This window comes from Copadichromis virginalis, linkage group LG18 (genome assembly GCF_057382275.1).
Source record: "Copadichromis virginalis isolate Kocher_CV1m ecotype Utaka linkage group LG18, C_Virginalis_male_GT1.1, whole genome shotgun sequence".
In the NCBI taxonomy this organism is placed as follows: domain Eukaryota; kingdom Metazoa; phylum Chordata; class Actinopteri; order Cichliformes; family Cichlidae; genus Copadichromis; species Copadichromis virginalis.
This window is the reverse complement of record NC_140635.1, coordinates 4,244,190-4,256,890: the sequence shown is the minus strand read 5'-3', so window position 1 is coordinate 4,256,890 and position 12,701 is coordinate 4,244,190. Positions and strand designations below refer to the sequence as shown.

The following is a 12,701-nucleotide window of genomic DNA, read 5'->3' as shown; positions in this document are numbered from 1 at the left end:
GGATCACATCCAGTTTCTACTAATGGCCTGAGGAGGGCAGCAATACGCCACTGATATGACCAGTTTCCCGGAAATTCAGAAGAACAGCGGAAGATGCCACAACCCTTACTTGCTCGACGTGTTCATGTACCGTTAGCTCGCTTAACAGCGAAATTCTTTAGCTGTTGAAGCAACAGTGCGAGTTTATAAAAGAAAGGCTGACTGATGCTGAAGAATTACAGGTATGGAAAAAAAAACCTCTGCCCGGGGCGCGATCTGATATCGTCGTGTTGGTGTTGTTCCCAGATCAACATAGTAAATGTTGTTCCAGGATCAACATTGCAAGTGACCAATCAGAATGTTGTGACGTCATACTTTTGCGACCTCGGGAAAAAGTCGCAAAAGTACCGCCGTAAAACAAAAAAGTGTACTTAAGCTGCGAGAAACCGCCTCTGTCCGCCGATCAACGGACCCTGGGGGTCACTGAACTAACACAGGTGTAGGACTCGTGTAGGACCCTGATCGGAGCTCAGTTTGTAGGCTAACAGACTAAAACCTGGCGTAGAAACGCTCCATTTCTTTAAACTGTAAACTTTGAGTTTTAAACATCCAGTGAAACACACACAAGTGACGTTAGCAGGAGATGAAATCACACTTTAAACTCACATAATGAGAAAAAACGGTCCACTCCGTGCAGAAACGGGACTTTACTGGATTATTAAATACTGCAAACTCTCTGAAGGCAGCTGTATTCATCAGTGGACCTGTACCGCCGGTGTTCCAGATCTACTGGCGTTCAGATCAACTGGCGTTGGTCGAACAGATGTGTGGCAGTCTTGCGTTTCAGGAGCTGCTACCGACAAACCAGCAAAAAAAAAAACGCCAAATGTGTCACCTGTGACACTTGTGAGGTTGTCTCAAACACACTCTGTCAGTCTTGATGCTGTTGAACAACAAAATGTTTAAAAATGTGGCGAGTTTACCTGGTGATATCCTCACGCGCGACGCGATTGCGAAAACGGCAAACAAGTAACACCACGCCGATGTTGTTCACAGGACAGCAAGAGTAAACGATCGGGAGACTCTTGTCGTCGTTATCGTTCCCCTCGCACGGTTTATTTCTCCGGTTTCAGCGTTTTTGCTCCACAACTAAGCGAGCAGTTTACTTTGTGCACTAACATGGACTCGAGTCAACCAGCGCCACCTCTGGCCAAGTGCCACAGCCTACAGCCAGATCAACCTGTGACACACATCTGCACCACGTTTGAATTCGTTTCATGCACATTTGTACCTTTCAATTGTGTCTGTTTGTGCGTCATGCAAATAAACCTTTGAAAAGAATGAAATGACACTAATATTTCACTAGTGTTGTAACATCACATGTCGTTAGCGTAGTCTGCCTGTGTCTTTTCTCTGCAAACAAACATTTTAGAGTTGGTTGTTATATACAGTCTGCATAAGTGTGGTTAATCTAATAAACATTTGTAAGGAGATGGCAGTTACTGTGAATGTACAGCAGGTGATTAGTAATAAACAGTCAGACAATGACTCTGACAATCTCATTCAATCTTGCAGACTGAATGCACCTTCTGTGGAAAGTGGTACCACACAGTGTGTGTGGACGTCCCCTGTGCAGAAGGCGACTACAAATGTTGTGGGTGCTAAATAAACAGAAACAAATGATCCCTGTTGTCTTTGCTTACTGATGTTTTTAGTGTTGACAATCCACATTGCTGGAATTGCATCTGTCAACATGTTTGTGGGTAGATTTGGATGTACCAGGGGTAAGTGCAGCCACTCAGCCTCTACTCAATGTGATCATAGCAGCAGGTGCAGATGTGTCACAAGTTAATCTAGTAGTAGGCTGTGGTAGTAGTGGACTGACCTCCATTTGAAACTGCTCCAGCTGCTGTGTGATAGTGGATCTGCTACAAATTGAAGATCATATGGAAGTTTTGGAAATTAACCCTTGTATTATGTTGAAAAACAAAAAAGTGACATTGATTTTGTTGCAGGTAATTTTGACCCGTACTGTGTAAATCCACTCAGAATTGTCAAGAAACTGCAATAAAACAATAGCAACTTTATTTCCCATCAGATAAACATGTAGAACACAGACATACAACAGTTAGACTTTCCATAACTATTTTAGGAACAATTTGGTTTTTCGTTCTTACAAACACATTTCTTCTGAACTTGCCCAACGTTCTCAGTTTTTCAATGCTCAACATTTTCGATTTTGTCCACATGATGGACAGAATGTAACTGTGTGCTTTCTGCAGATGTGGTTCTTGCATTTCTCACAAAAAGTGCTTGTTTTCAAACAGGAATCTTCCTAACTAAGATTTAAAACAAAAGATTTCTACGTCTCCTCCAGTCTCACAAACAGATGACAAACCAAGCGACACACCTGAGTCACTGACTTTCTTAAATCCACTCACTCTCACTGGCTGTTTATTACTAATCACTGTGTAACTGCTGTGAATTCAAAGTTACTGCCGTCTCCTTACAAATCTTCATTAGATTAACCACACTTATACAGACTGTATATAACTCCAGCCATGTTGATGGATTGCCTATATTGGCTGGAAATATTCATTTTCAGAGAAAGGACACAGACAAACGATGCTTACAGGATGTGATGTGACAACAACACTAATGAAATATTGATGTGTCATATTTGTCCAAGGCGTATTTCATTGTTATGGAAAAAGAGAATATCAAAATCATGATGACCAATTGGAGTAGTGATTTCTATGAATTTGTGTATATAATTTGGAATTTTGTACAAATGTAGGTCAATAAGGAATATATGATATCATTTCATTCTTTTCAAAGGTTTATTTGCAGACGCACAAACAGACACAATTGAAAGGTACAAATGTGCATGAAACGAATTCAAAAGTGCTGCAGATGTGTGTCACAAGTTGATCTGGCTGTAGGCTGTGGCACTTGGCCAGAGGTGGCGCTGGTTGACTCGACTCCATGTTAGTGCACAAAGTAAACTGCTCGCTGTAGTTGTGAAGCAAAAACGCTGAATTCGGAGAAACAAACCGTGCGAGGGGAACGATGACGACGACAAGAGTCTCCCGATCGTTTACTCTTGCTGTCCTGTGAGCAACATCGGCGTGGTGTTACTTGTTTGCTGTTTTCACAATCGCGTCGTGCATGAGGATATCACCAGGTAAACTCGCCACATTTTTAAACATTTTGTTGTTCAACAGCATCAAGACTGACGGAGTGTGTTTGAGATAACCTCACAAGTGTCACAGATGACACATTTGGCGTTTTTTTGCTGGTTTGTCGGTAGGAGCTACTGAAACGCAAGACTGCCACACATCTGTTCGACCAACGCCAGTTGATCTAAACGCCAGTAGATCTGGAACACCGGTCAGAGGAGGAGACGAGAGATTCAGCAGGTTGTTTACACTGAATAAATGGCTTATATCAGCATGTGCTGACCACTCAGTGCATTTTATCAACAACTTTAATATTTTTTGGGAATGCAGGCATCTGTTTAAAGCAAATGGATTTAATTTTAACAAGTCGGGGGTTAAACTGTTCACGTCCAACTTGTTTTATTCCATACGTCATCCATCTGTGCTTGGTGCCAAGGCTGAGATAAACGAGGAGTTATCTCATAAAGAGGAACAAACAGTACTCCAAGAACAGACAAAGCCCAGCAGAAACCTTGAGGAGGAGCTCCATCTGCCCCCACCCGGGAAGAGCCTCAGAAAGGAGAGACATCTGAGGCAAGAAGAGGGGTCCCTATTTGCCTCCAACTCTCAAAACTTGCTTATGATCTTCAATTTGTAGCAGATCCACTATCACACAGCAGCTGGAGCAGTTTCAAATGGAGGTCAGTCCACTACTACCACAGCCTACTACTAGATTAACTTGTGACACATCTGCACCTGCTGCTATGATCACATTGAGTAGAGGCTGAGTGGCTGCACTTACCCCTGGTACATCCAAATCTACCCACAAACATGTTGACAGATGCAATTCCAGCAATGTGGATTGTCAACACTAAAAACATCAGTAAGCAAAGACAACAGGGATCATTTGTTTCTGTTTATTTAGCACCCACAACATTTGTAGTCGCCTTCTGCACAGGGGAAGTCCACACACACCGTGTGGTACCACTTTCCACAGAAGGTGCAATCTGCAAGATTGAATGAGATTGTCAGAGTCATTGTCTGACTGTTTATTACTAATCACCTGCTGTACATTCACAGTAACTGCCATCTCCTTACAAATGTTTATTAGATTAACCACACTTATGCAGACTGTATATAACAACCAACTCTAAAATGTTTGTTTGCAGAGAAAAGACACAGACAGACTACGCTAACAACATGTGATGTTACAACACTAGTGAAATATTAGTGTCATGTCATTCATTTCAAAGGTTTATTTGCAGACGCACAAACAGACACAATTGAAAGGTACAAATGTGCATGTAACGAATTCAAACGTGGTGCAGATGTGTGTCACAGGTTGATCTGGCTGTAGGCTGTGGCACTTGGCCAGAGGTGGCGCTGGTTGATTCCACTCCATGTTAGTGCACAAAGTAAACTGCTCGCTTTAGTTGTGGAGCAAAAACGCTGAAACCGGAGAAATAAAACGTGCGAGGGGAACGACAAGAGTCTCCCGATCGTTTACTCTTGCTGTCCTGTGAACAACATCGGCGTGGTGTTAATTGTTTGCTGTTTCGCGATCGTGTCGCGCGTGAGGATATCACCAGGTAAACTCGCCACATTTTTATAAATTTTGTTGTTCAACAGCATCAAGACTGACGGAGTGTGTTTGAGATAACCTCACAAGTGTCACAGATGACACATTTGGCGTTTTTTTTGCTGGTTTGTCGGTAGCAGCTCCTGAAACGCAAGACTGCCACACATCTGTTCGACTAACGCCAGTTGATCTAAACGTCAGTTGATCTAAACGTCAGTTGATCTAAACGGCAGTTGATCTAAACGCCAGTTGATCTAAACGCCAGTAGATCTGGAACAGCGGCTTTCCAGGACTTGATACCGACAAAGCAGGAAGTAATCAGTGTGAATACGTCGCCTACAAATGGCACTTTGTGGGGTTGGCTAAACACAACAATCTGTCATTCATATTGTTTTGAAAAAGAAACATAAAATAACCTCAGAGTTTAACTGGTGATACTCCCACGCGTAAGCATACCGCGAATACAGCAATAAGCAAATAACAGTGCCTATTCAAAACAGGCGAAAGTTAATTAACAGTATAGAAAATGTTCTAGTCTTCATTATTATTTTCCCACATATTGTTATTACTCTGATGTGACCTGAGGGTTGTCAAACTGACAGACAAAGCGTCCAGTTTACATCAAAAGCAGAGTCCACTCCACTAGTGGCACCTGTGGGGAAGTGCCATTGCCTAAACAATATTAACCTGTGACACACCTACACCTGAATTCCTAGAGCTTCCTGCTTTAGCAGGTATCGCTTATCAATAAGCAAGCTGCTGAAAGTAGTTTTTATTTGAGCAACGTATTCATAGTCTTGCTGAGATATATTTGCTTATGTGTGTTCTCCTATAATCACATTAGATCTTTTTCTTGTGTTCATCTAAGACAACCAACAGCAACATGAACTGTAATGAGGGGAAGGGTCTGGATGTCCAGCAGGTCTGTAACCAGGAGAGTAACTCCACATTGGACCCACAGGACCCAGAGCATCCACAGATTAAAGAGGGAGAGCAGCTTGTAGTGAAGCAGGAGGCTGAGGGCATCATCATCTGGACTGGAGAAGAGCGGCTCAGACTGCTGGATACCATCTGGAAACCTGAAATAACGACATACAGTAAAGGTATGCTAAACTGCCCTTAAAAATAATGAAGTAACATTTCTTTTTCTTAGCATAGCAGGAATCTGCAATAAGTAAAATTAATGCACCTCTGCAGACTGCAGTGTAAATGGTGGCTTGGTGGCTCTTTGACAGTAACTTTGACATGCAGCAGTGGCTTCACTGTTCTTATACACAAAACAAACAATTATCCACACAAACTACATATCAACACACTAACTACACTCCAAACATGCTACACATCACAAATCTCTCACATCTCAAAACTCAATCTCTCTCTTCCTACCACTGACCTTAGACAGTAAATGTGACAATAGTATTCCGGAAAAAATTATGGGGTATATTTTTTATTTATCACTTTTTAAAATTTTTTTTATCACATTTACCACTTTTAACACAAAAATGGACACTCAGGGTTGTTTTGGGTTGAAATAGCATCTTGTTGCTATGTGTCATCTTAAATTGGTCAGGTGATTGGTTTACCATGGCTACTTTATTCTTCCTCAGCCAATCAGCAGCACCCGTGTGATTGTCCCCCCCCCCCAGCTCCTGGTTAAATGAAAAATAGTAACGTGTCCGCACCACATTTTCTTATTAGTAACTGTAACAGCGTTGTAAACATAGAAATAGTAATTAGTTATAGTACTAGTTACTGACAAAAGTAACAGCGTTAGTAACATTGTTACTTAACGCCATTATTCCCATCATTGCATTTTAAGGATGCAAAAAAATGTTAATTCATGTGAAAGAAATTCACCAGAATGCAAGAAGTGAAGTGTCTGCACCCCTACAGAGACACAAATCCAACAGCAGAAGTTTCTTTTTTTTGTCATCAGTTTAAGTTAAAGATTAAGTTTTTTTCTCTGTAGAATGGAAATGTGTGAAATTTAATTTGATCAATTCCCAGGATTAATTAATGGATTAATTTTTAGATTCAGTTTTCATAATATACAATTCAGAATTTCTAAAGTTGAAGTTGATCATATAAGAAGAGTTTTTTTCATGGTGTTTGGACGTGTGCAGTCAAAGTGTTTACCACGATATAAGAGGTCAGAGCCAGCATTCCCAAACTAAATTAAATTGGAAGAAAACCAATATCTTTAAAATTCATACATATTTAGTATCACAAACATCCAAATACTCAACAATTTGCTTCAGTGTCCAAATAATTTGTCACATTTGTACACTCTAAATTTCAGTGGTACATGTGAGCAACCTGTTCATAGTTCACAACCATTAAAGTACTGCTAATCGTTAAAATTAGAATATATTTTTGTCCACTTGTCCCTTCAGATCTTGCGCAACAGTGTGTCTTTAAGCAAGAGGATCTGCATGACCAGCAGGTGTGTAACCAGGAGAGGAACTCCAGTTTGAACCACGAGGACCCAGAACTCCCATGGATTAAAGAGGAACCAGAGGAACTTTGCACCAGTGAGGAAGGAGAACAGCTTTTATTGAAGGAGGAGACTGATACCTTTATGGTGACTTTTGATGAAAGTGAACATGAACCAAACAGAGACCAGCTCCTTTCTCACAACTCTCCTGCACCAGAGAGCCAGCATCAAGGAGGAAATGAGCATGTGGAATCAGAATCTACTAGAAAACCAGAGCTGAAGAACAGTAACAGTGTAAACAACTCTCCAGTGCCAGAGAATCAGTGTAAAACTGGCAAAAGTAAAAAGTCTCTAAATTGTGACACTTGTGGAAAGACTTTTCAGTACGAATGTCACTTGACAAAACATGTAAGAATTCACACAGGTGAGAAGCCTTTTTTTTGTAGCACCTGTGGGAAATGTTTTGGTCAGAAATCAGGACTGGAAACTCACATGAAAATTCACACAGGTGAGAAGCCACATTTTTGCAGTATCTGTGGAAAAGGATTCAGTCAGATGATAAACCTGAAAACTCATATGAGAGTCCACACAGGTGAAAAGCCATATTGTTGTAGCACATGTGGAAAAACCTTTAGTGCCTTGTCAGCCTTCAAAACCCACATTAGAATTCACACAGGTGAGAAGCCATATTGTTGTAAGACTTGTGGGAAACGATTCACTCAGAAATCTGGACTGGAACATCATATGAAAATTCACACAGGTGAGAAGCCACATTCTTGCATTACCTGTGGGAAAAGCTTCAGTCGTATGAAGTCCTTGAAAACTCACATGCGAATTCATACAGGTGAGAAGCCACATTCTTGCATTACCTGTGGAAAAAGTTTCAGTCATATGATGAACTTGAAAACCCACATGAGAATTCATACAGGTGAGAAGCCATATTCTTGTAGCACCTGTGGGAAAAGATTTAGCGATTTATCAGGATTCAAAAAACATAAAATGATTCATACAGGTGAGAAGCCCCACCCTTGTAACACCTGTGGAAAGAGATTCAGTGACATGACGAATTTGAAAGCTCACATTAGAATTCACACAGGTGAGAAGCCATATTGTTGTAACACTTGTGGGAAACGATTCAGTCAGAAATCTGGAGTGAAAATTCATATGAAAATTCACACAGGTGAGAAGCCACATTCTTGCATTACCTGTGGGAAAAGCTTCAGTCATATGACGTCCTTGAAAACTCACATGAGAATTCACATGCCTGAGAAGCCACATTCCTGTGGCAATTGCGGGAAAAGTTTTGTTCAGCTGATACACTTGAAAAGGCACATGAGAATTCATACTAGTTAAGTTTTAAAATGTGGAATGTACTTTATTATAGAAAAACAAGAATGGATAAATAATTTATTGACACTTGTATTCTATAGCCAAGATTACATCACTCTATCCAAAAGCTGGAAAGTGACACAAATAAGTAAAAGTCATTATGGATTTGAACAGTGTTGTCCGTTATTTCCCAATGTTTTCTTTATGTTTGACACTGCTTAGATGAAATCAGAAAATGTTGTTTTAATTATTTAAATAAACATATCTCTCTTTTTTTTTTTTTTTTTGCAAATGTGGGGTTTTTATTTCTTCCAGAGAGAGATATAGAATGAGAAGGATTTTTTTACTCAGATCTTAGAATGATACCGTCACGGCTGCAGTGGCAGACTTGTGGTGACTGTGAGAGAGGACCCAGACGCTGGCACTGTCTTGGACGTGAGCGAGCTTTATTTACACACTGGTGGCACAAACAGAAACATGGGGAGGAAAACAAAACCTAAAGGTGACCTAATTTGGTAATGACTAACAAAACTAACCTAAACAGACAACTGTGGTAGAAAACGCAGGGAAGAAACACAGATGGACAAGCAACGAACATGAGAGGACACACACTATGGCTGTGTCCCAATTAAGAGACCGCACGCTTGAAGTACACATTTTGAGTACGATTACGTCACCGCCACGGGACGACGGCTGTCCCAATTCGAAGTGTACTTCAAATGCATACTCCAAATGCGCCGTCGATTTTCCCAAATATCAAGCGTGGTCCGGTGCACGCTTCGTGGTCCCATATATCCCACAATTCATAGCGCAGCGGTGGGTGTGGATAATTTTGCCGCAAAATACGGCAGAAGGCAGAAAGGAGCGGCCGAAGACTGAACTGTCAAAAGTAAGTACTGAATATGATGTCTCTTATTTATGTGCGAATGTTTAATAATGAAGAACATTAAAACATTAATGTTGGCCACATGTTGGCAAAGTTATGTGACATTAGTGATGTTTTAAAGCCTCTACTTCAAAATATATATATAGTTGACCTTAATTTTACAGAGAATGTGATGATTTTATGGATAATTAAAGTCAGTCATATATCCACAAACACAACAAGCTGAAAGTCAGTGAATGCTGCTCGGTTTGCAGTCCTGAATATCACGGCACAAGCAGGATTCACTGCACTGTTAATGTTAGCTATGTTATATTGCTGCCTCTGTTCGGTGGTGTCGAGCCAAACGGACTTTAACGTGTGTTTGAACGAGCTGACGGTTCACTCGTTAAGCTGAAAGAAAGATGCTTTAATCACAGGAGTCACACATGTGTCCACTGTACCATCTGGGAACTCTTCTTGTTTAGCACTTTGTGTTGGATGTAAAAAGCAGGCTAGAATCATGGCGGTGGTCAACGACGGTCCAGGCGTGGGATTTCTCTCATGGAAATATGCACATTATCTTTCTATTGGTAGGTGGCACAGTGCACTTGTGGCAAGTAAGCAAGCTAGAGGACTGGCAATCATGCTGGCTATCCAGTTACAGAAGCAACACATTAACAAGAGAATTCTGAGTAAAACCAAAGTTACTTTCCCTAGTAACTAGTTACTTTGAAAGTTATATATGATGTTAATGCAGCACTACAAACGATACCTACAGCCACGATTACCAACTATCGGAGTTGCAAAAAGGCACAATGAAGAAGGTGCCTAAGAAGTACAGGAAGCTGTCCATATCTGAGGCCCTGGAAACTGCCATGCAATGACTCACGTCCTTGGCCAGCCGCTTGAAGAGGTACACCAGAGAGATAGAAGGCAGGAGAATAAACCAGCTGTTCTCCACGGAACTAGCCAAGGTGTACAGGGGCAGGGGAACAATATGAGAACAGCACCACCAAGGCTGGAGACAGAACAATACTGGAAGAGCATATGGGAGAAGGACGCAACCCATAACAGCAGTGCTCAGTGGCTAGTGGATCTGAGGGCAGACCACAGCGACCTCCCCGAACAGGGTCCAGTAACCATCACAGTGGCAGATATCCAAGAAAGGGTCTCCAGTATGAAGAGTTGGACAGCACCAGGTCCTGTTATGGTTCGCGCCTTCTGGCTGAAGAAGCTGACTGCACTCCACGAGCGCCTGGCAGCACAAATGAGCCAGCTGCTAGTTGACGAGAGACACTCAGAATGGCTAACCGAAGGCCGGACAGTCCTGATCCTCACTGGGTCACCGACCCAGGATCATAACAGATACTTTTGTTACAAGGAATGTCTTACATAGCTTAGCATAATTTATTGTTGGAAGCAAGCTCAGCCTTAGACATCTGCAGCAGTATTATTAAACCATATAACCACTGAATTCTGCAGAATAACTACATTTTCTTTTGATACCTTAAGAACAGTTCAGCTGTAATAGTTTGGCTCATAAAAAGGTGTTTGGATGTGTGGTATGACTACGTCTGCTAGTAGTGGTTATAAAAAAATCTCTTGGCACTTGTAATTGTCAGCCAATGGTGAATAATTTGATAATTATAGAAGTAATAATATCTTCATCCAGGAAGGCGTGCAGAAAGGTGAAGACATATCCAGATGTGGTGGCCCAACTAGTTAAAAAACTTAGACAATATGTGGCAACCAGACAATATCAAATTTGTCAAAATTATTTTTAGTAGTCTTCACAGTATCAATGCCATTTATCATAAATTAAGTTTATATGACTTTTCATGAAAAGGCATTTACCTCTGCATTTCATTCCACTATGAACTGAAAAGAAGTGAATGACTTGACAAGAAGAAATTGTTAATAAATAAACAGCTTTCTTTCAGGTCACATTGAGATTGATGACATTAGTTTTGGAAAAGCACTTCAAAAATGTCATGAAACCTCCACTTTTTTGGTAATTTTTGTGTACAGTGCTTATCGTCTTACCTTGTCATTTACCCTTTAAAAAACTGTTTTAAAAGGTCACTTTTCAACTTAAAATTTAAAACATTTAACAAACAAATACCAACTTAAGAGCTGTACAAAAATATATAATTTTACCACTAGATGGCAGAAGTAGCTTATTACCTAGTGCTTGAATCCTTAAAAATAAAGATAACACATAATTGTTTTTAAACAAGGAGACTTTTTTCATCCATTCATCCAACCATTTTCTTGCATTTATCCAATTTAGGGTCCTATTAAAAAACATTTAGCCAGTTATGTGGATGCATGTGCACAAATAAGGAGCTTTTCTCTCTAAAAAAAAACCTCTTAAATGTCCAACAAAAAAAGCTATATTGTGAGCTAGATAAGCTATTGTCTTGTTTTTGGTCAAGCTTTTAAATTGTTTAGACTCCCATACCTGTAACTTTCACTTAAGGTTCACTGAATCTTCAGTAACCTATATACAATGTTATGAAAAAGTATTTGGCTCTTTTATAATTTCTCATTTTTTGCATATTTGTTACACTTGTTTCAGGTCAAATCAAGAATAGTTTTAATTCAGTTGTGATGGAAAGTTTTAGAGCATAAACAACTTGTTTAATGTCATGCCAAAGCATCTCAACCCAATTTAAATCCACTAGGCCAGTACCAGGTGACCCTAAAGCCTTTTTCCTTTAAAAAAAAAAACCATTTAGAGGTGGTTGGTTGTGTGTTTCCAATCATTGTCCTGCTGCATAACCCAAGTGTGCATATTGAACATAAAAAATGAGAAACAAAAGCATTGATCCCATCGTAGGATAATGGTGATATCCACTTGTTTGTTGTTCTGTTGGATTTCTTATGTTTTTTTAAACCTTCCAGGTAAAAGTCTAAAGAGCTTGGAAAGAAAAGCGTCTGGACTTCTTTAAGTTGCTTGAAGACGTTTCACCTCTCATCTGAGAAGCTTCTTCAGTTCTAGGGTCAAATGGTGGAGAGTCCCAGCTTTAAGTCCTAGGGGAGTGTCCCCCAAAGGGGGTCATGAACCCCCTGTTAATCCTCTACCTAATCACACGAGTCAAGGTGTTAAAACGGGTGTAGGTCACAATTAGCCAAGGTTTCAGGTGAACCCTAGCCCCACCTTATCATGTGATTTCTTGAGGGCAAAAGGCCCAGGGTGTGAGTGGGCATTAAGGCGTCTGGGAAGGGATCTTAAATCTGGATTATAGATGGCAGACAGTTGGTGTCGTAAACCACCGCCTCTGTTCAAAGATGGTCATTCACAGTGGTCATAGATGGCTTCTTTCACTCCTCTTTCAAACCATCTTTCTTCTCTGT

The 12,701-nt window shown here is 40.6% G+C and overlaps 1 protein-coding gene across 2 annotated transcripts; it reads left to right on the top strand.

Moving 5' to 3' along the window:
• Positions 1-81: 81 nt before the first annotated feature.
• On the top strand, positions 82-8,760 carry LOC146686979 (uncharacterized). 2 transcript variants are annotated; one of them, XM_085437967.1, is made up of 4 exons: positions 82-221; positions 3,595-3,838; positions 5,585-5,819; positions 7,110-8,760. In XM_085437967.1, exons 2-4 carry the CDS (start codon positions 3,833-3,835, stop codon positions 8,501-8,503), a joined length of 1,635 nt encoding a protein of 544 aa, XP_085294093.1. In that variant the 5' UTR covers positions 82-221; positions 3,595-3,832; the 3' UTR covers positions 8,504-8,760. The 2 variants fall into 2 exon arrangements, with proteins under 2 accessions (XP_085294093.1, XP_085294094.1); XM_085437968.1 differs by lacking the exon at positions 3,595-3,838.
• The last annotated feature ends 3,941 nt before the right edge of the window (positions 8,761-12,701 follow it).